Source organism: Ptychodera flava, chromosome 16, assembly GCF_041260155.1.
Source record: "Ptychodera flava strain L36383 chromosome 16, AS_Pfla_20210202, whole genome shotgun sequence".
Taxonomy (NCBI): Eukaryota; Metazoa; Hemichordata; class Enteropneusta; family Ptychoderidae; genus Ptychodera; species Ptychodera flava.
The window spans coordinates 20,436,628-20,463,239 of NC_091943.1; the positions used below are offsets into that span (position 1 = coordinate 20,436,628).

Below are 26,612 nucleotides of genomic sequence, written 5' to 3' on the forward strand. Positions count from 1 at the left end.
TTATGCTGTCGGCTTTGGGTCTGTTTTCTATAACTGCAGCAAGCAGTTCTTTCACAAAGCGCCTGACCACGCGCACAAACATCATTTAAACAGATGAAGGGAACATCTAGTAAGACTTCCCCGGATTCTAAAACTTTCTAAAACCTCTCAAGAAAACGCTCGATGATCTTTCTCCCCTTCAGCGAATCTGCACAGTATAAATTATCTGGTTGTTGGGAATTGACCTGACACGCGGGTCATTTGCAAACAAACAGGGAGAAGTTAAACTGTTTATTCTCCTAATTTCCCAAACAGATGCTTAAACACGTCTGATAAAATGCGAAATTCAACCCGAGGCGAGCAGCGTTCTTCAAACGCCGCCTAATTGTGTCTAATTGTGTGTGTTGAGACATCGTCAAGGGGAGTTATATGTTGCTGCCTGACGGTAAATTAAAAACTGCCCCCGGGGGTTGACCGGAGAGCGTGAAAATGATGCGAGATTTTTTCAAAACAAGTGAGTTTTTTTTATGCGACCAGGGTGATATGCGTTTGACATCTTCACCGAGCCGGGGAACTACACTGCAATGTCGCGGCGGCGGAGCGCGATAGGTTCATCGCGAGCGTAGCGAATGAGTGATAGGGTTCTCAACTTCAGCGAGTGGAAGAATACACTGCATTCGTAATCACCAGCCGACCAATCAGGGCGCCGCGCTGGCGTCGGAGGAGCACGCACCTGGTCCATTTCACACGGTGTGTGGCTCGAGTTTGTTTAATTCAGAGGGCAATGTGATGCATTGACATATACTAAGACTCGCCCAACTTATCGCAAAGCTCAGAATGAAACGAGAGACAGCCAATCGCCAAAGAGTGTGAAATATTACATTATAATTTTACACCAGCTAAACTGAACGAGGTGACAAGTTTTGACGAAATCACTCCACGTACAGCAGCCGAGAGAATAGAGAGGGGATCTACTGTTTGACTAAGCTTGAATACTTTAAGGCTCTGATAATGAATGTTGGTAAGTAATGATTCTTAATTATACATTCTTTCCAGATGTGTCATTTTCTTCTTCAATGCTGTGTGTATGTGTTTTTTTTTAATTTCTGTAATTCAAATTTGAGTATTAAGTCGCAACAAAGATACCCGGCTTTTGCCGAATTCCACAGAAAAATTCACAGCAAACTTGAACTGCGTACCGTAACGGTCTTATCTCCGATATGAAATATTGGGTAAGTTATGAAATGAGAGATCGAAAAAAAACCCGGAAACCGTCGTTTTACACAATATGGTTTCCAAATTTCATCTTCAAAGATACAGTTTCAAGGACGATGCGCCTGGCCACGCCAGACTAAAGAGCAAAGGCCGATTATATTAGACGTTATCAAACCGTATCACAGATAATCACTGTGATACCAAGCGAAATTATGATGAACATTTGTGCATTTCTCAGAGCCAAAGTCCGGTTGGAAATAACCTAATTGAATACAATGGGGAGAGAGAGAGGGGGGGGGGGGGAATGATAAAACAGTAGGTTCTGTTACTGTGTTTGTAACGTCTGAAATCCTGCTTCTAAATAACTATATTTTCAAGCCCTTCAAGGCAACTTCTCTGCGATTTCAATTTCTAATCTTCAACTTTCGCAACAATCATCAGTTTCATTCATGCGAGCTGATTCGACATAATGGGAATCTTTCATCTTTAATAATGCGAAAATCAACAAAATTTCTTTCAAGATGACTGAAGCCGAAATAGGACAACAAGATACAACATTCCCTGCACGACAGCCTTTGTTAAACTTATAAGTAAAAGAAAGAATAGCTGATAAGTTCTTCATATCTCTTCTTGTTTGATTTTGATGCGGTAATTAAGGTCACAACAAGAAGATAGATAAGAGTAAAATGATGTTAACTTAAAATTTAATTTTGATCGATGTGGTGGGGAGTGTTCAAGTTTTTCATTGAAATTTAAAATTCGAATCGTGCGTGGTGAACTCTCGTCATCTGACCGCTATAAGACGGACATAAGGAAAGCCAGAAAGCATTTTGTGTCAACACGTGAGAATTCACTAGATTTCAAACGAACACACCAGCAACTTTCAACTACAAAAACAATTGGTGTGCACTTGGCGTAGGTGCAAAACGCGATGTATGGTGTAACGGATTTTGAATGCCAGGCGAGCGGCAGAGCTTTATTCTGAATGCTTTAAGAATCAGTTTTAGGAAACCAACCGATTGTTAGATCCGTCAGTTTTTACTCCTTCGGCAGCGTGCGAAATAAACGATTAAGCTAACACCATAATGATGGAATGAGAGAGGGGGTGCAGGCCCGCTCTCCGTGCAGTCGGAAGTGATGAATGTTCCGGACTTTGAACGTGCAAACAGACTGGAGTGCTTGCTAAACATTTTAGCAGATGACGCGAACGATCAGGCTACGGAACTTGTGAATAATTGCCCGAAATTTTTTCACTTCGAATTGTGCCCCGTGCCTCTTTACTCGCCGGTTTCCCCAAAAGGAACGCTGGGGGTTTTCTTCACAACGTCAGGGATACAAGAATACCACAGGTGCCATAAATGTTTTAGTACCCGTTTTGTGCAAATTCATTCGAAACGCTTGCTCGGCAATAACAAGACCCTTTCGGCGCGATGGGTCAATACGTATAAACACCGTTGTTGATCCCCCGTGACAAAGACACCACATTGTGCATTGTAAGTGTTTGCGAATCCTGTGAAACCTAGATGTAAAACACAACGAATGAATTCCACAGACTTTGTGACCAACGTGGCGGTATATGATTCAGTGGGTCAAACATTGGAATATATATATCGGAGATGCCCGGTGTTCAGTAGTTAACAGCGAGGGGTCTTGTGTCCGTTGTTGATTTTTCGTCGCGGTCAAGGTACTCTAATTACGATCATAACCGTGGTCAAAGAAAGCCCTTTGGTCTTGGTCAACGACTGACTTTCCAATATCGATTCCCTCTTCACTTTTCACGCTAATGTTTTTGAACTCTAATCCCCGTTAATCCCAACGTTATTTTCTTCCTAATTCCTTGGAACGATCTTTGATCAGCGGAGTCTTTGTTCCGCTTATTCCGGACTTAAAGGACTTAATCAACCGGCGACGTTGAAGTGCCTCGTCATCATTGTGCAACGTCGGGCTGTTTATCAAATATTTAGAGCTGTCCAAATTTTGTAATGCTTAAATATCGAGGCGTGATTCAATAAAGTTACTTTGAAAACTTGGACGATATTTTGGTGCAAATTCGCGTGATTCCAGTTTCGTGTCAGTGGTTTTCTTGTTAATTTAACCATTGTAGTCTTTGCGGTGTGTTTGCTCCTGACCTGCAGCGTTGGGATGCATAAGGACAAAATAGCTATTACAACCACATGACAAAAGTTTTTGAACAAACAATAAAAGCGTTCCTGAATTTGCAATCCAATTTGTTTTTTTCTTGACCTCGACATTCCGATCACTGTTAAGTTCCATTCTGGTCAAAAATGGCACCGAGTTGAAGACTTTCTTCCGCGCAGACGACAAAATGTGGTCTATTTTGGTGAACGTGCTCGACACACCTTTCAGTGGAGTCTACGACGTCTCGGACACCTGGACGAGCAAAGATCAAGACCGCGGAGTAAACGTTCTTTTCAAATAAAGTCTCGCGTGACCATTCGAGTCACGATTTACTTCCACGCTTCCTGAGGGTGTTTACGATCACAGGTTGCTCTGAATTGCCTATTCAACCGCCGAAACAAAAACAAACGTGTACTTTTGATCTCCTAATTTGCTTCAAACTGGCCAGCATGTTTATACAGTTTTCGTCGTCGCCTATCCTTGTGGACCCACCTTTCACTTGATCACGCGTGAAGTGCATTCAATCTGGCCGGCTATTGAGAGGGCCGGGAGTTGGACGCGCTTTGTCAGATCAAACACTGCAAATAGGCCCATTTATACCATAGTGTATGCTCTCTCTCTACACTCAGGAATGTTCTCCCCACCCCTCACGCTAGTTGACCGCTTTACAAGCGCCACGCAACTATCTTTTGTGAGATATTGATCCTGCAGCAGGCAATCTGAAATTATGGTTCTGTTCCGTTCTGTTTCCGATCCGCATCAACGCCGACAACGGCTAGGATCTTCGTGCACAGCGCACGTTGTCGCCCACCGCGATGCGAGTCTGGCCATTTGAGCATTACTCAATGTTGAAACTTTCAACTTGGTAAAAAGTCACTATTAACCAGGACCTAATCAATCATCGTTAGCAACAGCAGTGACTTTCTCTTTATACATTCCGTGATGTTTTGAGCCGCCGACGATGAAATGCATCGGCGAACACCTAGATCACTCGTAAATGACACGTATAAAATGTAAATAATACATAAATAAATAAAGAAATATAGATATAAATAAATAGATAAATAAATAAATAAATAAGTTAGCTTGCTATGTCTGTTTGTAAAAGTTTCTGAAAATGCCTATTATGGTTTAAAAATCGTAGCAGTCTTTGTTTTGGGAAATAGTGTCTTCTCAATTCTTCTTTGTTTATTTTTCGAGCCGCATTTTCTGTCTTTATAGGCTTTTCTGTCTTTCTTTGTGAGTTTCCCCTATAACTGTGTCACATTTCCATACTATGTGAACACTTTTGTTTTGTTTGTTTGTTTGTCTTTCTTATTTTGCATGAGAGGGAAACATAGCCTATCACAGTAACCAGTCTCTCCAACGGTGACTTCTTTACGAAATCGTAGAATTTCTGAGATATTTCAAATCACCCATTTTCCAGCAGTGTGGCGCTACGATCGAAGGCTATAAAAAGTAGGTTTGTGTAACTTCGTCTGCAGACTTTCTTACGAGCAAATAACTCGATACTCGCGATTTCAAATTATTAAAATCGACATCGATTTAAAAATACACACACAGAAAAACAAACAAGTTTTTTATGTTAAGCAAAAGCTATCAGTCACAGTCAACGATGGCAACTTTGTGTTCAAAGATACATTCAAACGATAATCGCACTTGTGTGGTGACATTAAACTTACATCCGTGATCCAAGAACTTTCATGCGTCTGAGCGAGGTACCCAAACTTTCTATGTAAATGATAAAAACATATTTAATTTCCACTCAAAAGTACAGTCTATTATATAAAAAAGCCATCGTGTGTTACTTAATTTGTTACGGCACTTAGCCCTCGTGACGAGACCAGAGCGGACGGAGAATACGTAAGAAGCGTTGGGATGAACATCCCGTCAACGTTTACATAAATTATAATCAATACGATTGGAACTAATTTGGGATAATTGGATTTTCATATTTTGCAAATTTCTCAAAAATGCTAGGTGCCATATAGCTGAATGTTGCAATATCGCAAAGTACTCATAAAAACAAGTGTGTAATATAAAAAGAAAAGCAGAATAGATAACATTTGTAGATTAAATCGACATTACCTCACCATCCTATAATCCCAAAATAGTTCCAATCGTGTTAATCAGATAATGAGCCTGAAATTGGCCATTTTGCATGTCCAAGGGACAAATAAATATAGATATGACGATTTTTGTCACAATTTTGTAGCTGTAATTCGTCATGAAATTTCGGCTATTTTTTCTCCCTTCTGTTTGTAAAAATAACTCTTCTTCTTCTTCCCTCAAAATCAACGAATGCCGAGCGTTCAACTAGTAGATACAGCTTGTAGGCGTGCTATGCCAAATGTTACCGTCAACATCTAAATTCTGGTGGGACTAGAATTAATTGATCAACAATAACATTTTTCATTGAACACAATAATTTGTGTTAGCATGGGCCAATACTCTGGATGTCAGCATATTTTAGAAAGAATAATATACCTGTTTTGTACTGAACAAAAACAACTAAAATATACTAGAAAGTCACAAAAAATCGAAAACTGCCACGTAGGTGACTTCACAGCATGGAAGCGAAGAGTCCACGCTCTTCTCCCTTCCAAAAGGAAGTCTTTCATTAGACGCTTATGTCGAATCCAAAATAATTTCCAGCGGGCCGTTACCTAATCACTTAATCGGCGTTCCATTGCGCATATACCTATATATCAAAGTATAATAAAATATAATCTCGAGTACTTTGAAATTGGCTAAGGTTAAAGAGACTATCCTCTCAAGATGGGTTTTGATTACATTAATTTTCCCAGTTCCCGAAGCAAAATACCGATAAATCCATAGGAATGTTGGCTGACACAGCAGGCCTCATCGCCTGGCGCCAGTCATCTTCCCACAAATCATAATTCCGATACATATTTATGTAAAAGTGTTAAGTCTGTCGGCAGGACTTCACCAGGGTTCCTACATTTCCACCATAGCAGTAACATACCAAGGTGCCCAAGACGGAACTCTGTGGTACGACAATGACCCGATTTGCTGTTCAACCTCTGAAAAAAATACTACTTGTCGAGATGCAACAAGCAATTATCTTTTTCCCCTGGCCTACCATACCACAATTTAACTTCAAATGATGTTTGCAGACGATTTTCTAACAACAAGATCAGATCTCTCTCTCTCTCTCTCTCTCTCTCTCTCTCTCTCTCTCTCTCTCTCTCTCTCTCTCTCTCTCTCTCTCTCTCTCTCATAGTCTACATTTGCCTAAATCTCAATAAGTTTTCCGAGTTGCCATGACAAGAAAAAATTCGCAAACCACGTCATTATTTACAGTTTTGTTCAATGTACATTTTCAGCTGACATAGTGTCGTGCATCGCCACTCCGACCACGACGTCCGCCACGTCTTCTTCGTCGCGCAAACCGGACATTCCGTGCCGCGTGTGTGGGGACCGCAGCTCCGGCAAGCACTACGGTGTGTACAGTTGCGACGGCTGTAGGGGTTTCTTCAAACGCAGCGTCCGACGAAACCTGGCCTACGTCTGCAAGGAGAACGGTAGCTGTATAGTCGACGTCACGCGGCGGAACCAGTGCCAGGCGTGCCGCTTCAAGAAGTGTCTCGAAGTTCGCATGAATAAAGATGGTAAGTGTTGAAATTTTCACTCTTAGTGCGGAAACTTTCCAATATATCTTTAATGCGTAAAATTTTCCCTTTTTTAAAAAAAGAGAAAGATAATTTGCGTTTAAATTATTTGAAATAGCTCACGATTCTCCACCGAAAGTATGAATAAATACGTTTTGTGCAACTTATAAGTGTACTGGCTGGCTTGAGCTTCACGCCCCATATCCAGGCCAGGAAGGAGGGTTGATATATTTCAAGGTAATCTGAATAAAAGTGTTTTAAAGGTCCATTTCTACCATAACAGCGCTGTTGCCATGGACAAGTTGCTAGGGAGTTTATAGGGAAAATCAGCTTATCTTGATAGTCTGTAAAGTTACGCCAGTCAAACGTATAAGTTGTTAGACTGAAACTTCTCCAGCTAGAAGTAACCCGTCATTATAACCTTTCTGTAAAGAATGGATGACGTTATGAGATGCAAGTTTTAGTTAATTTGGAAAGCAGTTTACTCTGTAAGTTATTGTGGCTATAACGACGTACTGTCGGTTGTGAATCCGAAATGAGTTTCAGAAAAAAAATTAAATCTCTCGCTAGTTTGGATCAGACGATGAGTTTCAGAAAAAAAATTAAATCTCTCGCTAGTTTGGATCAGACGATAAAATTGCTGGAAAATAAAAAAAGAGAAGTGAAACTTAAAATTTCTACAAACGACTCCACTTGGGTACGGAGGGATGAACTGGTGAAATCGGATCCCCGCATAAACTGTCCGTCCCTTCACTGGCAGAAATGCTTTAGAAAAAAAAGATGAATATTTGTGTCGCTCCTCAATTACAGCGTAAAAGAGTTTTAAATTTTCCCGATAGTTTTTCATCCGTGATACAGACAACATTTTGTTGAGAAATATCATGACGCGTCGCGATTCCTTGTCCCCCTGATGTGTACGGATGGCACTATAGAATTTGAAATATACATGTTACTGGCATTTCTAATATCTTTGGCTGTCATTAGAGAAATTTCAACAATGTTTGATTTCTGACATTAAGAATGTAAATGCCATGTATCAATGAGCCGCAATGTGTAGAAGTGACAGGTGAAAGTACCTACAGCTAAATTTGAAATGTTCTTGAGAACACTTTGAGTGTTTTTTGTGTAGTTTTATCATAACTTCTCCGAATGGTGCATCGATGTAAACGAACTATTGCATTTGCGTGGTCTGCTTTGTTGGTCACGTTTTTTTCACCCACATTTTGGTCGCTTGAGCAAAATTTTGTGTAATCTTCGCCCTTCAAACCATCCTAGAAAAATAGCTGTTTGGAGAGGTTGGCGCAATATCGTTATATCGCTGGTTATATAGTTATAAGGACTTCACGCCTTTAGTCTTTCAGAGGTTTTGAAATTATCTGCGGATATCTTCGTCTTAAACATCTGTCCAAGAAATATGATTTTTTCTTTACGTGCTTACAACTAGCATACCGCTTGCTTTATTTATTTAATTTATTCATTTATGTAAGATAAATATGAGACAAAGATAAATATTTTCGACATTTCAAAAAATTTCCCAAGCGATTTGATATCTCAACGGAGAAGTCAAGTTCCTGTGACAATAAGCTGCGATAAAAAAAAGAAAACGAAATACGGCATTCCACAAACTTGCGAAGGCCAATTCTACGCACGTACGATGCATGCGTCGAAACCATGGCAACGGACACTTCTCAAAGTTACACGAGGTCGTTAAAATACCCAGCGAATGCTGACAATCGACAGTCGAGGCCTGCATAGGCGCAGTCTTCTGCTTGGTTCGCGGATGAAAGTCGAGGGGGTTAGAGCCGAGCCGAGTCCTTTGTGCGGGGCTTGTCACCTCAAGGACCCGCCGAGCCATTGATTGGCCCGCGTCTGCCAAAGCAAAGAACGACGTCAACCTCACTACTTGTTTAAGTTATATTCAATCATTGATAACGCGCGAGGGTTGACGCCGATAGCATTCAATGGGGTTTCGATTCGTAAAATACCCTTTGACAAAAAATCAAAGACGATATTGTTCCCTTTACGCTAATGGTATGATTAAAATCAATCACAGAAGTAAAGACCAGCTGAAAAAAAAAATTCACACAGGCAATGGTGAGTGCTTGCGCTTTTCTGATCGAATTGCTCTCCAAATCAATATTTGACATATTTTTGACATTTTGCCTCCCAATCGTGTAGGCTCTATGTAAGAAGCAGCATCGAAAAATATGCCCGAGTTGTACTACTCCTCCGTACGCCGTGCATATACTACGATTGAGAGATAAGACGTGTGTCACGGTTTTCATCGAAATGACTTTAGCTGTATCTTGTCTCACGGGCAAACAACCAATTGTGAATATAATTGTCGCTCATCGTCGCGATAATATTCATCTGGCGAAATTGAATTAAACAATCGTAATGTGGTCTCGCTATCGAGTGAGGCGACCTGTTGCAAACAAATTAACATCAGTAAAGTGCGTATCGCGAGAATTTCGTACAAAATCGATCGCTTTTCCGACTTAACCGTTATTGCAGTAAAAGAAAATTATTTTGAACCATGTTTTCATCAAGGCAGACATTTTTGTTTTGTCGTAAATTCTATTTTTGAAAACTTTCTATTGCATATTTTTCACAGGACAGTCGTTTCCTACTTGTGATCCAGGAGCCAATTTGAAACCAGAATCATTAAACCGATAAAACTGAACTTCTTCAGGTGTTTCATTCCGAATCAAAATCGCCTACTTAAAGAAAGATAGATATTAATGTAAAGCTACATGAGAAATATGAAATAATATCATATCAAGTGATTAGTAATAGTTCATTCATGATTATTTTTTATTTTTTTCCTTTTTGACATTGCTCTGCCTATTTGTTTGTCTCTGTCTCTCTGTTTCAGCATCTGTCTGTCCGTCTGTCTGTCAGTTTGTCCGTCTGTGTCTCTCTCTGTCTCTCGCTTATATATTTGACAGATAAGTATCTTCCATTTATCTGTATGGATGAGTAACTAAAAGTTTCGTAGTTCGGTCAACGTGTCTTCCGTTGAGTTAATGGTAAACGTCTCTTTCCTCTCCCTCCCTTTACCTCTTTCTCCATTTTTCTGTCTATGTCTGTTTCTCTAATCTAGTACCTCTTTATCTATTTATCCCTATATACAAGTGTATATACTATCTATTATGTATACACAATACTTCTACTGAGGCCATAGACAGAGCACACGTCCTCTCAGGGTTGCGCGCGCACTCACTCGTGCCTCGCCAATGACTACAAACTGATGTAGGTCGAGTGGTTAAAGTTTGCCGATTGCACATTTCGTAGAATTAAAAAAAAAAACTCGATCGTCAGCATTTGTCCATCCGCCATGCGCGCAATATTGATCGATCGTGGGGTCAAAAGGGTTCGCCAAATGATAAACACTGTAACGACTTTGTCACACTAGTTGTTGGAGATGTCCACCCCTCCCCGACCCCTACCCAGAACACCTGCTAAGTTTCTCAGGTACGGCCCAGGAACGTGCATGGCGTATTCGATTATCGCTGAAGAAAAGTTTGATGCTGTAAGTTATCTAACACAACGTGAACTACCAGATTCCTCCTAATTAGTTTGAGGACAAATTCTATGCATGCCCCATTGTAAAAAGTATGATATCCACATTTCGTTTTGACTTTTAAAAAAAAGAAGAAAATTACAGCCAGTGGATTGTATTCACGTTCCAAGGCCCTGCAAGTTGAGCGGTAAAGCAAACAGTTTCTGCATTGCACAAAAAATGTTCAATAAAGTAAACTGCCATAACTAATAACCGTATTGTTTGAATGGAGCCCCGCCGACGAAAAGTACAAATCAATTTGAATTGACAAATGTCAAGTGGCAATATATCACCATTTAAATGGCGAGATGCTCATGAAAAGAACAAATATTGATTGATTGTAAAAGTGTGTGCGTTTTCGGAAAGATTAGTGACGGATTGTTGCATGTTGCAATTCAGCCGGCTATAAAAAGTTATCTGGTCGAAATTTATGATGTTTTTCATCAACTGAGCAGGGCGAGGCGTACCTGAGGCCTGACCTGGCGTTGATGCGAGATGTGTATCGGCCAGAGCATACAAGTCGGTAGCTGCCATGGAAAAGTTTGCAAAGAGAGGGAGACATATAGGCAGACAGTAATAACATGTAACTACTGTTGTGATGCAGTTTTATGACTATTGTCATACAGGCAGCCTAGCTCAAACATTCGTACTCTGAACGGACATTTTGATCGATCAGAATGAATCTTGAAGTCGAAGAATTTATTGAAGGTGATATAATTGGGTGTTACCTTTATTCCATACCCGGAGTGCACTTAACGGGGAAAAACAATAAAATCTCTTGGTCAGCGACTGCACGCATTTCAACTTTGCATGTACTTTGTGACCGCAACCCCTGTGAAATACATTGTTAGGGAAAAAGAGGCGCGAAATTATTCAGTCGTCAACCGCCAATTTAATGCTAGGCCACATCGAAGGAACGTTGTTCGGAAAATTGTCAAACAGAGAACTTATCAGGATCCATTCAAATAAAATAAAAACGTAACTTTCAGATCTGTATCTGCCTGCATACAGATCTGTCTGTCATAGTATGACTATGTCTGTCTCTATCTGTCTGCCTGTCTGCCCCTACGTCCTTACTCTCCTCTCCCTTCACTCCCCTTCCGCTCTCTCTCTCTCTCTCTCTCTCTCTCTCTCTCTCTCTCTCTCTCTCTTCTCTCTCCTCTCTTCTCTCTCTCTCTCTCTCTCTCTCTCTCTCTCTCTCTCTCTCTCCATCCCCTTCCCCTCTCTCTCTCTCTCTCTCTCTCTCTCTCTCTCTCTCTCTCTCTCTCTCTCTCTCTCTCTCTCTCTCTCTCTCTCTCTCTCTCTCTCTCTGGCGAGTCTCTCCCTCGCTTGTCTGTTATTTTTTCTATGCCAGTCGACGGGATGTTTCCGCTATCCCTGTCTGTCTTTCTGTCATACTGATCTATCTCCATCCATCCATTTGTCTATTTCGGACACTCTCTCCCCTTTCCTCCCCGTATCTTCATGCACCCTTCTCCGAAAGGTTTGTCATGCGTACTATCGCCATGATGCAGTTAAGAAACAGCGAAATAAATGTTCACGCCTGCAGAAAAGTGGGCCAAATCTTCATTGGGAAAAAGAGGTTTTCTTAGGGGGTCTTTCATAGTTCTGCGAAGCAGGTCGATCCACTAGACGTATGTCGATTCGTAATATTGCTGAATGCGGGACCAGTCTCCTACAGTCTCAACAATAATTAACGAGATCAAGACCCGAACTCTTGCACTCTTACTAAACCAGTTTATTCATCAACACGGAAGCAGCTTAGTTGCCCGGAAACGGTGACAATGAGATGAAGAATGAAAAGACGGACACATATTTGAGAACAGATCCTCGAAGTGGCGGAACAAAACTTAACATCGAACAATATTTTGCCATCGATCGGGAGTGTCGCAAAGTGGTTTTCATAATCGCCTCTAATTGATACCGGGTTGATTGTAAGCTTAATCCTGTGGCAACTGTTCACGCATCCGACAAACAATTGAGAAAACGCCATGTAAATGAATATCTGTCGATGAGATGGCCTCTCAACTGTTTTCAGATATTCTATTTGTTTCTTTGATTCATGAAAGAATTGTTCAAATGAGCGGCGCGGCGCGTGATGGAAGGCAAATAAACTGCTAAATCCCCGTTCTCGTCCAATTTTGCCGATTATGTAAAATAAATCGAGGGAGGGAGAGTCTAAGTGCTTTATTCCTGGTTATTCGTGTCAGTATCGGAGTATGTTGATGTGATCTTTAACAACATTTTCTGTGAAGCGTTTCCGTAAAAAAACTCTTTGCGCGATGTAGACATTCAATTTTTCCTGTGACGACCCGGGTTTAAGGCGCCAATTTCATTTATAGTGATTCGAAGATTGACTGCCTTTCCTGTGTTGAATTTATGGAAAAAAATATTCCCGTTTTCACCAAAAAAAAATATAGTGACAACTTTATTTATTTCATTAGCTTCAAAATGAGCCAACACCAGTGGTTGACCACAAATAACGTGAAAGTTTGAAAAGTCAGAATATCTGTCCCCGAGGTACATACAGCTTTAAACAGTCATGGTATTTTGTAAAGCCATGGAAACGGAAAGACGCATATTCTCTTCTCATGCATAGGAATGCAATAATAAAATGTTTTGTGTCCTCAATACAGTGATAGCGACTTTTTTTCCCTTCAATGTCATCCTGACTGCGGCGATTTCTTAGTCTTCCGGGCATTTTTGTTGGCAAATGTCAATTTTATCCGAGACGTTATCATAAATTGGTGAGATTTTTAAATTTTCTTGAGGACTTTGGTTTGAAATGTAAAAATTTGGCAAAGAGATTAAAATAGCACTCTCATGGTCGACAAAGGGTCAGCTGGTCAGCTGATGTACAGGGATCGCTGATTAATAACGGGTTCACAATTTTTTTTTTTGAATTGACTGTTTTACGGCACGGCTCGGCGATAAGTTGCGAAACAGAAAAACATGCGGTGGGACTTTTTTCTGTTGTGTGCGCATGATCTGTTTGACACTGACAGAAGTTACTGATAATATTTGATAAGATAAGGCGCCCTGTCTATCAGCGCAGAAAGCGTCATATTATTGGATTCTGAGGAGCAATTAATACTCGACCTGAAGGCATCCGTGTTAAGTATATTTTTCAAAGTGATTGTAGATATTTCGCCAGAACAAAAGAACTCTGGCATGCCTTTTCATATGAATTAAATCTTTGGCGTTTTGGGCTGTTGATGATGTCACGGGACACTTTGCGCGTTTTGTTTTCTTTGCGACTGTGAGCTGTGCAAACAAGACGCACAAAAAAATAAGTATTAACAGGTGCGGCGATAGAGTTCAATTCCCTGGCTTGTTTTTTAGCGTTGCATGGTATTAGTCACGTAAATATGTCCGCAAAGGATGGTTATCGAATATGTTTTTCACAGAATGGCACTTGAAGGTTATAAGCCGACCCCCTTCCCAAAGAATGTTTTTTTTTATTTTTTTCCCGAAATCTTATGTCGAGTTATATAGGATTGTGGTGACTTAATTTCAAGTGATAGTGACCATGGCTTTCAGTTCTACACTTTTCAAAATTGTTACGAAATACATTTTTTTCAGAAAAAGTTTATATTTTTTCAAAAAATTGAGAAATTACTGATATAAAAAATAGGTTGGCAATCAGATTTCCCTTGTCAATAATGATATTCCATGTTGTTGTGCTTAGCATCGGAAAGCTAGGAGCTGTAGCTCGTAGAAACGTACGTTGAAGTGCTGTAATTTTTCCCACCAAAATTTTACTGCAACATTTTGCCAATTTTATGAAAGTTCCGGTAATGTTTTTGATAATTTTGGATCAAATGGACACCACATTTCATTGGCTACAGTTTTACATCAAATTTTGGCAAAAATCTGAAAAAAATTTGACCGGGGTATATTTTATAAAGGCAACAAAAGTTCACTTTGGCGCTCAAAAGGTTAAGCTGTATTCGGTAGGAAGAACAACATTTCTTGATCAATTATCCATTGAAGTTACAGCAACAGTCCATACAGCATCAAAACTTGCACTCATGTCTGTTCAGTCGACGTTTGCAAACAAGCTTGGCTGCCAATAGACGCTGGCAGTGATATTTAATTTTAGTTTTGATTGTATACACTGCAAGGCAAATACACTGAGATGGGTGAACTATTTCAGTTTATTTGCATGCTGGTTTAGTTGCTAATAATTGAAACATCTCTCAACGTTCAGATAGTGCAGATAATTGAAAAATAAGAAAAAGCATAGCATACGTCAGTATTGTTCGTAGCATCACTAAGATTAAAATAACAGCTTTGATGAATTGGTAACACCTGAAATGTTCAACCCTTTCTGATAAGCATATCTATCTGCGTGACCATATGAAACAAAGAGAGATACAAATCGAAATGGCGCGATCGATGGAGGAATTGGCCTTCACCCTATCGTAAAGTGGGAAACGCCTCTGGGACAGATTTTCGGCCTCTCGCATTTTTACAATTCAAAGCTCTTCGAGTAAAAAAAACTAACCGTTTTAATTTTTCGAAAAAATTGAAAATTGTATATTTCCCCATAGAGCTAATAATGGCGGCCATTTATGCATTTCAAATATCAGTTAATGTTAGAAATTTGTTTCTCTCGTGCCAAACTTTGCACGGTGACCCCATCTTTTTTTTTCTTTACTTTGAGCAACTTTCGATTGCATTCGATACGTTGTGGAAAACTTGATCCTGTGCCTTAAAGGATCTCTATATCTCGATTTGCGCCTTGGAATCGCCACAATCCAAAATATTTTCGAAACCGGCAAACAATTTTCGGCAAACAATTTTTTTTGCTTATAGGTCTTAGTTTTCTTTTCTCCGCTTCATGAATATGCCGGGAGCGGGCGGTTGGGGGGTTGGGGGGTTAAAATAGACCGGAATTCGAAAGCCATACTACCTTATCAGTTGTATAGCTATACGAGGAGGGCCAATAGCCTCTTTTCGATCAAAATACTTGAATTGTGAATATGTGATAGTATAAAAAAACTTGAAGAACGCTATTTGGTAAGGAGACTCGACGTACACCTATAGTGCACAGAATCTGAGGCAAAAATGAACCAAAATATTCGGCAACATTGGTCTGAATAATCTCTTTCTTTCGCAGCAGTACAACACGAACGAGCGCCTCGTTGTTACCAGTACAAGCGAGAAAGTCCGATCAAACCCGAGACTCCAGCGGACGTCACCACCAACGTGTCCGGGATGAACGGTTTCCACCACGACGAAGACAAGTCCAGCTTTCGACCGGTCAACTCAGACTTCCACAGGGGTTTTATGTTGCTACCAAACCTGTTCTTGAACAGTTTGCTGGACGCGGAGCCTAGGCAAGCGAACAAGGAACAATCGATGGCGGGGCATATTAAATTTGGGCAAGAGAAAATGGAAAACGGTTGGTTTTAATTTTATTTTCAACAGCACTCTTCAACGACTCTTGTTTTTTGTGTTCGACTTTTTTCTTGATCGTGTATGGGTTTACGCAAACTCCGAAAACATGGAGTAAAATCCACTCTTTAGGATATTATCCAAAAAAATGTGTCTTTTTTTTAGTGTTATTGATCAGAATTTTGAAAATGCTCAAAGGTCAACTAAAGTACATTGCGTCCTCGTTCGCGGACACAATAGATAAAGAAACAATTTCAAAATTTGATATCTGGCGGAATACGTGCCAAATAAACAGGCGGCGACTATCTCAAAATGCAAACGTCAGCGTTAAAGTAGAGCACAGTTTAATTTCATATTTACACCATGCATGCATGATTAATACTATGTTGGTGGCTGATTTTGTTAAGGTACTTACTAACATATGTTGAAAATTATTACAGCACTCATGTTATTCTTTTGAAACAACACTTGCGCTATCAAACATGGTTCCGTTGACATTTCGACTAATTATTATGAAAGCCACATCAACACTTTGTAATTTAGAGAAGGACTGATTTCGTTGACGCTCGTTTTCCGACCCCAAAACGACACATTCACGAACATTATTTGTAAGACACATAAATAATTGATTCCTAATTGATTAATTTCCGTCTCATTTCCAAACCCAGGTGCGTACAACAAAGCGACCAGTCCCGACGCGATTGTGTGCCACCCGAACGGCGTCGAAACCATCTACGAAGCGGCGGCGAGGCTGCTGTTCATGACCGTCAAGTGGGCTCGCAATATCCCGTCGTTTCTCACGCTGCCGTTCCGCGACCAGGCCATCTTGCTGGAAGAGGCTTGGAACGAATTGTTCCTTCTGAGCGCCGCCCAGTGGTCTCTACCGTTGGAGTTAGGTACATAATATGTAAATGCCTTTTTACTATCGAAACCAGTGAGGTGCACTTCAACGTAATTGCCGTGGTGTTTGTGGATTTGTGGCATCGAGTTGACTGAATATTCTACTGTAAAATTCATGAGTTTAACATTCGAAAGGGCTTGCAAAGTCCGTCTAACCATCGAGTCACCGTCAAACCGCATTCATTTAACACTGCACTTACACTGTCAATCTTGAGGAAACCTGTTTCAGAGCTAAATGTCATGAGTAAGAAATGTAACAGTAAATGTTTTGTCATGATGTTATGAGTGAAATGTTCTCGTCATATGGGAAACTTTGCGAAGGCAATATCGACATTGACTATATTACTTCATGACGTTGGGCATGTAAATATATAGCCTTACGTGAATTTGGTTTCGTAAGGCTGTATATGCCACAGTTATTTTATTAATTAAAGCGATAGTGGTGTATTATATATATATATATATATATATAATATATATATATATATATATATATATATATATATATATATATATATATATATATACACACACACACACACACACACACATACACATATATATATATATATATATATATATATTATCTACCCCTTTCGCTTTGATTCATAAAATAACCGAGGCATCTATATATATATATATATATATATATATATATATATATATATATATATATATATATATATATATATATATATATATATTATACTACCCTTTCGCTTTAATTCATAAAAACAAGTCATCGTTGATGACACAGTCCCCGCTTGCTAATGGGTACTTTGATTACAGGTCCTGTGATAAAAATACTTTGATACAGATGGCACTCAATCGCCAAGAATGAGTTCCATGGTGATGAAAAACATAAAACCAATGTAGGCCACTATCCTAAAGGTCATTAAATGAGTCAACTGGGAATTAGTTGACAGGATGTTGCAAAACATTTTTCATACTATCCTAACACTAATAGATTTCACCGGTACCATATTTCATAAAGTTTAATGCAGTATTTACAACACTATGAGATCAACATCTGTATCAAGTTTCATCAAATTTGACGTTGTATTTGTGGATATATCACTCTAATTAGGAAAGTTCATTACATATGCAATTACAAATTAATTAAAATGACACTGATAAATGTCTTTTTCACTGTTAAAGCAATGTGAGCTTAACATGTGTACAAAGTTTCATGAAATTTGATGCAGTATTTCTTGACATATCAGCCTAATTATGAAAGTTCAATAATTGACATGATACTGCTACATGACATGAAACAAATTGACGAGCATGTATGAAATATGTCAATGTCCTTGTACCAACTTTGAATGATACTGGTGGAAATATGTCTGAGTTATGGCTCAGTATATGAGAAAATCGTAACAAGATCGCCGCCACGCAGCGATATTTGATCTTACTGTTTAAAAAATCAACAAGTATATGTATGACATAAGTCAATGTTCAGTTACAAACTTTGAATAAAATCAGTTGAGACTTGCCAGAGTCATGGCTCTCGACATGAAAAACACCATAACAAAATTGCCACCATGTGGCCATATCGGACCATATCGAGAAACAAACAAAGTACATATTTATATTGAAGTACATATGTATACTACGGTATAAGTCAATGTCCTTGTACCAACTTTAAATAAATTTGCTTGATACATGTCTGAGTTATGGTTCAGGACATGGAAAATCGTAAAAAAAATGGCCACAAGGCAGCCATATTGGATCGTATCACAAAACAAATCAATGTGCATATGTATGACATAGGTCAATGTCCTTGTACCAACTTTGAATAAAATCGGTTGAGATATGCCTGAATTATGGCTCTGTACACGAAAAAATCATAACAAAATGGCTGCACAGCAGCCATATTGGATCGCATCACAAAACAAATCAATGTGCATATATATGACATAGGTCAATGTCCTTGTACCAACTTTGAATAAAATCGGTTGAGATATGCCTGAGTTATGGCTCTGTACATGAAAAAATTGAAACAAAATGGCCGCCTGGCAGCCATATTGGATCGTATCACAAAACAAATTGACATGCATATATATGACATAGGTCAATGTCCTTGTACCAACTTTGAATAAAATCGGTTGAGATATGCCTGACTTATGGCTCTGTACATGGAAAATCGAAACAAAATGGCCGCCTGGCGGCCATATTGGATCGTATCACAAAACAAATCGACATGCATATATATGACATAGGTCAATGTCCTTGTACCAACTTTGAATAAAATCGGTTGAGATATGCCTGAGTATGGCTCTGTACATGAAAAAATCAAAACAAAATGGCCGCCTGGTGGCCATATTGGATCGTATCACAAAAAAAATCGACATGCATATATATGACATTGGTCATTGTCCTTGTACCAACTTTGAATAAACTCGGTTGAAACATGCCTGAGTTATGGCTCCTGTACATGAAAAAATTGTAATAAAATGGCCGTTGGCGGCCATATTGGATCGTATTGCAAAATAAATCGATGTGCATCTGTAGGTCATAGTGCTATGCCTTTGTGCCAAGTTTGAACAAAATTGGTTTAGCAGTGTCTGAGAAACTGTTGATGACGGACGGACGGACGGACGGACGGACGGACGGACGGACGCACACGGACGGGACCCAATCTATAAGTCCCCGCCGGACTTCGTCCGCGGGGACTAATAACCGAGGCATATATACAGCCCTACGAAATCAAAAACATTAAAACTCACATAACGACTATTAAACAGGCTCGAGAATATTTTTCATTCGGAAATGTTAGACAGAAATGGTATATTTTGATTTCCTTCCTCGTGTACTAGCAACATCATAGTGTCTCGTTGTTGCGTCTAATTCTTTCCGAGACCGAACAAGTGCTCAAGTGCGCACCGCGATTTCAAAGTTAACAATACCGCATCATCAACAGTGTACAACACAGTGCACAGACCGCATCACGGAAAAAAAGCATAACAGGCAACGCACTGCGAGCTCCGCCATGAGAGTGTACACTTATTTCCTTAATGATCTTCATCCACATGGTCACGAGACGTTTCAATTTCTAAACTGTCCTCATCAATTTCTTCTCTCTTTCAAAAAACCTGATCGAGGGCAATGCACACAAATGCCGTGGCTTTGTGGATCGCTTTCGCGTATCGCCGCTCAGATTTTCGACATCTCTCACGTAGCACAAGTCTCTCCATTCTACCTTTCACTGTTAATTGGCGCATCTTTCCTTCGTCTTCTTTATCTATCTCCCTCTGTTTTGTTCCCTAGGTTCCTTGCTGTCTGCCGCGTCCACTTTTCCCGGCGATAAAGTGCCCTCATTAGTCAATGACATCCGGGCACTTCAGGACGCCCTGTCTCGTTTCAGCGCTCTGCACGTCGACGCCACGGAGTTCGCCTGCCTCAAAGCCATCGTGCTTTTCAAAACAGGTGAGTTTTGCACTTACAGGCACGTCCTTCGCTCGTTTTTGTAAGCTCTCCCTCGCGAAGGTCACTCCTAAGTTGTGCAACAGTCACACAATAGCACGAGCATTTTAATACAATGCTTCATTCACGGTCAAGAGTGCATTACTCGTGCACCTTTCCTTGTGTTGTATGCACGAACATTTTTAGCGCATTTCTACAGTAATTCCTGTATTTTTGCGGGGTTTTCATCTCCTTCCCCTCCAAGTTCAAGTCTTAAGGTAGAAAGCGCCTCGGGGACAGATAGTCGGACTTCCAAATTTCTGTAATTCAGTTCTGATCTACCACTTGTGGAGGTTCATTTCTTGGTGTAAAAAACTTTTCACCGGCAAAGTGTTTCGAAAATCGAACATTTTTTCCCCATAGAGTTAACACAGGGATGGCGGCCATTTTGTATTTCAAATATCGGTAAATCTTGGGTAATCTGTTTCTCTCGTACCAAAATTTGCACGGTGACCCCCGATTTTTATTCTTGATTTTAAAAGAGAATGGTTGAAAGATTCCTTGAGGAAAGTTTGAGTAAAAGTTTAAGACTTTCGCTTTCGAGGCGCGAACTACCTAAAGCTCCTTAATTAGATCACCCATTTATAGACACATTGGAATTTTGTCGCCTGGAAAGCGGGTGGAGGTCTAGCCCTCCGTCTTCACCGTAACTCTAACGCAGGAGCCATGTTTGGCGTTCGTCAGTTAACATGTTTGACGGTCGGCTATTTCCAATCTGGTAGTTTACTGCACTTTTGCACAAAACGACGGACGCCTTTTGTTAGTCATCCACATTGATAAACGATAGAAAATTGGTCACATTCAATGTAAGGCGGACACTATGTGATGAATCAATGCTTGTACCAAGAAATAATTCGAGTACCAGGGATTGAAGATTGTCTCTATATGGTAGAACGCGCCTCGGGGACAAACATTGGGACTAGGAAGCTAATGTACAACGCTTTTTGGTCTATAATCTGCGAGGGCTCATTTTGAAGCCCTTGGAGTGAATAAACTTTTCACTGTCTTACTTTTGTGAAAATCGGCAATATAATTTTTATTCATAGCATTAATACAGGGATGGCGGCCATTTTGAATTTTAAGTATCGGGAAAGAATGGGTGATTTGTGTCTCTTGTACCAAATTTTGCATTCACGGTGATCAATGATTTTGATTGTTGATCTCAAAGGGGGTGACATAGTTTGAGGAATATTATATATTTCACAAAGTCGAGGCGTGTACTACCTTAAAGTGACTCAAATATCGCAAGCCGTGAACCACTGTCTCCATTGTTGCGGGACTATAATATAATACAATGTTTACGAATAACGGTTTTTTTTCGTTCGTTTTTTTTTTCAGAAATTAGGGGTCTTAGGGAAGGGCTGCAAGTGGAGACGCTGCAGGACCAGGCACAGCTCATGTTGGCCGAGTACACCCACGCTAGATTTCCAACGAGTCGAGTTCGCTTCGGAAAATTACTACTGCTGCTGCCGGCTTTGAAAACAGTCAGCGCACGATCTATCGAAGAGATATTCTTCCGCAGGACAATCGGCAGTATCCCTATAGAAAGACTGCTTTGCGATATGTTCAAATCCAGTTAGTCGTCGTATTTATTGTTCACTACATGAGGTTGTAGCGCCACAAACGGTCGAACGAATGAAGTTTACGAATTCGTTAATTCATTATTTTTATTGCAACAATATGAGAACTTTTCGAGAAGGCCAAGTGCAATTCAGGGTTAAGTACCGTATGGCGCTACCGATTAAGTAAAGTTTAGAAAAGTCCGAGGGTTTCCGTTTAATCTTGTCCTCACAGCGGCAACCAACAGTCGGGGTAGCCCGCTGAACATCTTCGAGCGGTGGGAATCGTCGTTCTAACGATTCAGACATGGGAGGTCGGGTAGGGTTGGGAAGGAGGCAAAAAGCATTATGTATTTGCACGTTAACCCTTAGTTTGGTGGTCCTAGCACGTTAATCCTTCTCAAGATGCAGTAAATAAGAATTCATCAAATTTCAAGGCGATTGCAATTGTCTGCAATACGAGGTTACCTTATACACTATTTGCAGAGTAGACAAGTCTAACCTGACATGCAAGGCAAATGGTTTTCTTGGCATTTACTATGCAGACCTAAGGTCGATGACGCGGTCGTTGAAATTGCGCAACACCTCGTATTGCAGAAACCGTACAACCACAGTCCCTCCGGATTGTGGTACAACTCATCTTGCCCGACCAGCTATTTTTCCCGTCAGTGCCCTCATACATCACAACGCCGAGACCTTCCGTCATACCGCGATGACAAGTATGTACATACGTTTCCATTGTCGCACGAGACCAGATGCCTTAAGGGTTTTAAAGACCTTTGAAAATTAGTGGACGCTTTACATTGTGAATAGTTTAACAGTTAGGATTCTTTTCTGTACAAATTTTTTGAACTGTCAAAAACATGAACACTGTAAACCAAGCACACCCGACAAGTGAACCAGTGTTTTGCTGAAATCAGGTGCGTGTTATAGGATTCTCCTCGCCTCTTGCAGAACGTAGCCCCATTTTCAACGGGTTTGGGTGTTGAGAAATTTTACTATATGGTGAATTTTCTGATGTATGTATACCTTACTTACTTGACTTTATGAATGACAATGAACATTCAAATAAATTTTGACGATTGAAGGCGAAGATGGTGTGTTGTTCCTTTATTTAGAATACGATTGCTTATCCCCACAGTCCCCTCCCCCTCCGTACTGTCACACACACAATAGATAGGTGATGAAGCAAATGTGTCAAGGGCTGTCAATGCAGATTTACAGCAAGGTAGCAGAGCCTTGGTGTATGGCCACAAGGGGGCGCCAACACTCATCTCCGGGCAATATAGGTGTCATTTTGAACGCCTAACTCTCGTGTTTAAATTTTCGCGTGATGAATATTACATGTTGACAAAAAGGGCTTCTTAATGATACTCGGTGATCACAAAATGTTTCTGGACTCAAAATTATACACACCAAACGCAGAACAAAAGCATCCTTTCTAAATAAATTACATTTGGCCCACTTTCCTCGCCAATTTTTCAGTTCTACTATGATCGCCGGTGATTGGAATTCTGCGAAAGCGACAAAACAAAAGAGCAGAGAGAATGTTCTTGTTCAACCATGTATTGACAATGAATGCACTGTTATAAATACATTGAAATTAAGAAAGTCTAAGCAGTGCAATACATAATCCAAATGCCTAGCAATCATTGTAAGGTTTGAACAAGTTCACAAACTGACCAGACACGTAAATATTACTCCTGAAAATAGACAGGATTGTAGTATTTCACATTCAATAAAATGCACACACTTTTGCTTTACATGCATATTTTTTAAGTATCCCTTGGGCAAGTCATAAAATGAAATTATTCTTTTTTAATTTCGGGGGTTGCTGGCTCAGCAGATGGGATCATTTCATTCTGCACAGCTTGATACTGTTTTCCATCACACATTGAGAAACCACACTAAAGGCAAGCATCACACAGTTTGGTTTCTCATCCCACTGGTTTACCCATGAAGTCCCCATATTTTGTTTTCTGAATTGGTGGCTCGCCTGGCACCGATATGCTGTTTTCCTGCAGTGACTTTTGTGCTTGCAGAAACTGCAGCTTTGACGCCGTCATTTTCCCTTGACTCTCGGCCGTCCTCAGCCAATTCTCCTGACACTGCTTGCTAGACACAGAAGTAGCGATATAACCGAATAGAGCGGCCGTCCCTAAAATCAAATGAACAATGTTTATTTTTTCCTGATTTCACAATTTTTTTTGGTTATGAAAAAGTATGAAACAGAATCTAATATTTTAACACTAAATGTACAACGTCACAGTTAGCTGACACATGGAGGTACCAGAAGATCGCTGAACCAGGGTGACATGGAGGGCGCCCCCACGCGACGGACCTGTCAGATTCTTTCCCTTTATGGTTTGCTTTGGATGATGGCCGACTTATTATTTCATCAGCTCTTATATTTTAGACGTGAGACTAATGTGAGCTTGGGCAAATTGAATTATTAAATTGGTTTAAACTGAAGGCACTTGGCTAAAAGTAGATCTGTCAAAACTAATCTGCCCACAATAAATGTAAAAAATATCAAATGTCTGTGTAACTGCATTGCAGTGACGAATCAAGATAAAATGCTGTATAACTGAATATTAATGATGTCAAACATTTTGAGGACAATATCTACTTGTTCACTAACATCAAATTAACATAGTCTCATGAAGTCACAGAATGAATGTTCAAAAACTGAGGAAACGTGTTTCAAAACCCTTTTTAACATTACATGTCTGAGTTATCATAGTGACACCATCTTTCGAGAGCTGGAGCTGCTTGACTGAAATCATTCAACATACTGTCAATTTGAAATTCATAACATTAAGTTTTTAAGAGTAATGGAAGGATTACAAAACACTGGTGTTCTGATTTTGGTTTTTCCTTGAGTGAAAGGATCACAGTTTTTAACTTACCCGCAGCAAAGACAATGTTGAATTTTGCCGGAATTGCAAATCTGCCTTTCAAGAAAAGATGAGAAGAGTATCCAACACCGGCGCCTGCAGAACAAAGAGCAAAGTATGCAGGATATGATGTCATGATGCGTATTTGTGGGTGAGATGTGTTTAATTTGCTTTTCAATGGGATTAGGGAAAACTTGACCATGAGCCCAACAATGACCAACACAAAAGAAGCCAGCACAAGGCGCCTGGGTTACAATTTATTGCAGCTAACATACATGTAGCGTAAATAGAAACACAACTAATATATCGATACTGAACTATTAAATAGTTTCTCCTACTCCCTGGGGAATATATTATATATTATATATATTATATATATATATATATATATATATATATATATATATAATTATATTACAACAAATGATGATTAATTACCATATGCCAAGGGAATATATATATATATATATATATATATATATATATATATATATATATATATATATATATATATATATATATATATATTACAACAATATGATGATTAATTACCATATGCCAAGAAGTAGAAATCGTAAGAAAAATTGTAGAAGAAGCTAGTGATTGTATGAAACTAGAACAGAAAGTGCACTCATGAACTTACCAAGCGCTGTTGAACACATGCCAAAGACGAATGCCCGGGACTGGCAAGCTGTGTAACCTTCAAGACCCTGTCATTGGAGAAAGAATATTTGAATCATTGTTAAAGAATTTGTTGGTAAGATCGCACAGTAGAGGTACTGCAGAGTCGTCCATAGTCACGTAACATACACAAGAGATTTGTTTACTATTTTTTTCCTGCCGTATTATTCACATAAACATTTGTCTTGATGTACCGTACCATGTGTCAACTACAATAGAGGTAGCACGTTGATTGGTAGCCCTACGAGTATGGCGAGAGTGTCCGGCTTTGGCTACGCCAAAGGGAGGTGGCGTAGCCAAAGCCGGACACTCTCGCCATACTCGTAGGGCTAGTTGATTGGTTGATGACACTGCAGGGCAACGACTGGCTCAATTCGGAGGTGACTTTATAAAACCATGGACGTCCAAGCATTCTACAAAACGGAGTGGCCTTCTCCTCGTTTACGCAAGCCGTCGATATGATTATGATTATGACGCTGTCATGGATGGTCACAAAACACAAAACGTTCCGTGGGCCTGTGGTATCACGGAGCCGACATACAACGGCTGGAACAACCATACTGAACTGAACAGATGGCATGCACTACCATTACTAGCGCATATTGTCGGCTGGGTACTCAGTAGCTGCAAATTTGTAGCCCTGGTTTTTAGGTATTTGGGACCTCTCTCTCCACCAGCAGCTACTTGTGGTGAGAGGTACAGGTACATGGCGAAAGCCGCTGTGTCTTTATTCTCATGCATTCAGCGACTTTCGCAGCGTATCGCACCACAAGCGACTATGTGGCTGAGTAGTCTCCTCGAATAATCGCTCGTGTATTCGATGCTCTGCACCCTAAACGTATTACGTTTACATGTTGTAGCAGAGCACCGAGTATAGTACGAGATCGAAGTCTGTAACTTGGAAGGTGAGACTTGGCATACACTTGAATTATGATTATTTATATGAACCTAATTTATATACCACCCGAGGCCAATTAATGTTATGTAAAAACAGTACATGGGTTTTGAGGGCAAAATCGAAAATATACATGTACGCTTACCGGATACTTCTTGGCCGTCTCATCATCGACCTCGCTAAGACCTATTCGTACCATTTTCAGCTGGCATCTCCGGTGCTCATGCACTGACACTCGGACAACACTTTTAACCGGAAGTAGAAAATCGCATTTCATAACATAACGCG

At 40.0% G+C, this 26,612-nt stretch overlaps 2 protein-coding genes across 3 annotated transcripts; one reads left to right on the forward strand and one right to left on the reverse strand.

Annotated features, from left to right (window-relative positions):
• The first annotated feature begins 649 nt into the window (after positions 1-649).
• LOC139114245 (nuclear receptor subfamily 2 group E member 1-like) lies at positions 650-22,944 on the forward strand. 2 transcript variants are annotated; one of them, XM_070675823.1, is made up of 6 exons: positions 650-1,000; positions 6,681-6,965; positions 15,650-15,934; positions 16,596-16,823; positions 20,098-20,256; positions 21,631-22,944. In XM_070675823.1, the coding sequence occupies exons 1-6, from the start codon at positions 991-993 to the stop codon at positions 21,870-21,872; spliced, it is 1,209 nt and encodes a 402-aa protein (XP_070531924.1). In that variant the 5' UTR covers positions 650-990; the 3' UTR covers positions 21,873-22,944. The 2 variants fall into 2 exon arrangements, with proteins under 2 accessions (XP_070531924.1, XP_070531925.1); XM_070675824.1 differs by having other exon boundaries at positions 751-1,000; positions 15,653-15,934.
• LOC139114246 (transmembrane protein 141-like) lies at positions 22,921-26,612 on the reverse strand. The gene is made up of 4 exons (XM_070675825.1): positions 26,470-26,612; positions 25,392-25,458; positions 24,761-24,844; positions 22,921-24,009 (listed from the first exon to the last, which is right to left on the reverse strand). Exons 1-4 carry the CDS (start codon positions 26,599-26,601, stop codon positions 23,789-23,791), a joined length of 504 nt encoding a protein of 167 aa, XP_070531926.1. The 5' UTR covers positions 26,602-26,612; the 3' UTR covers positions 22,921-23,788.

Bases quoted from the DNA above. Each gene is read 5' to 3' on its own strand.
- LOC139114245 (XM_070675823.1), top strand. The intron at 15,935-16,595 runs GTTGGTTTTAAT...TTCCAAACCCAG, and splicing joins GCAAGAGAAAATGGAAAACG to GTGCGTACAACAAAGCGACC. The intron at 20,257-21,630 runs GTGAGTTTTGCA...TTTTTTTTTCAG, and splicing joins CATCGTGCTTTTCAAAACAG to AAATTAGGGGTCTTAGGGAA.
- LOC139114246 (XM_070675825.1), bottom strand. From the start codon at position 26,601: ATGAAATGCGATTTTCTACTTCCGGTTAAAAGTGTTGTCCGAGTGTCA. The intron at 25,459-26,469 runs GTAAGCGTACAT...CTCCAATGACAG, and splicing joins AGACGGCCAAGAAGTATCCG to GGTCTTGAAGGTTACACAGC. The intron at 24,010-24,760 runs GTAAGTTAAAAA...ATTTGATTTTAG, and splicing joins CAACATTGTCTTTGCTGCGG to GGACGGCCGCTCTATTCGGT.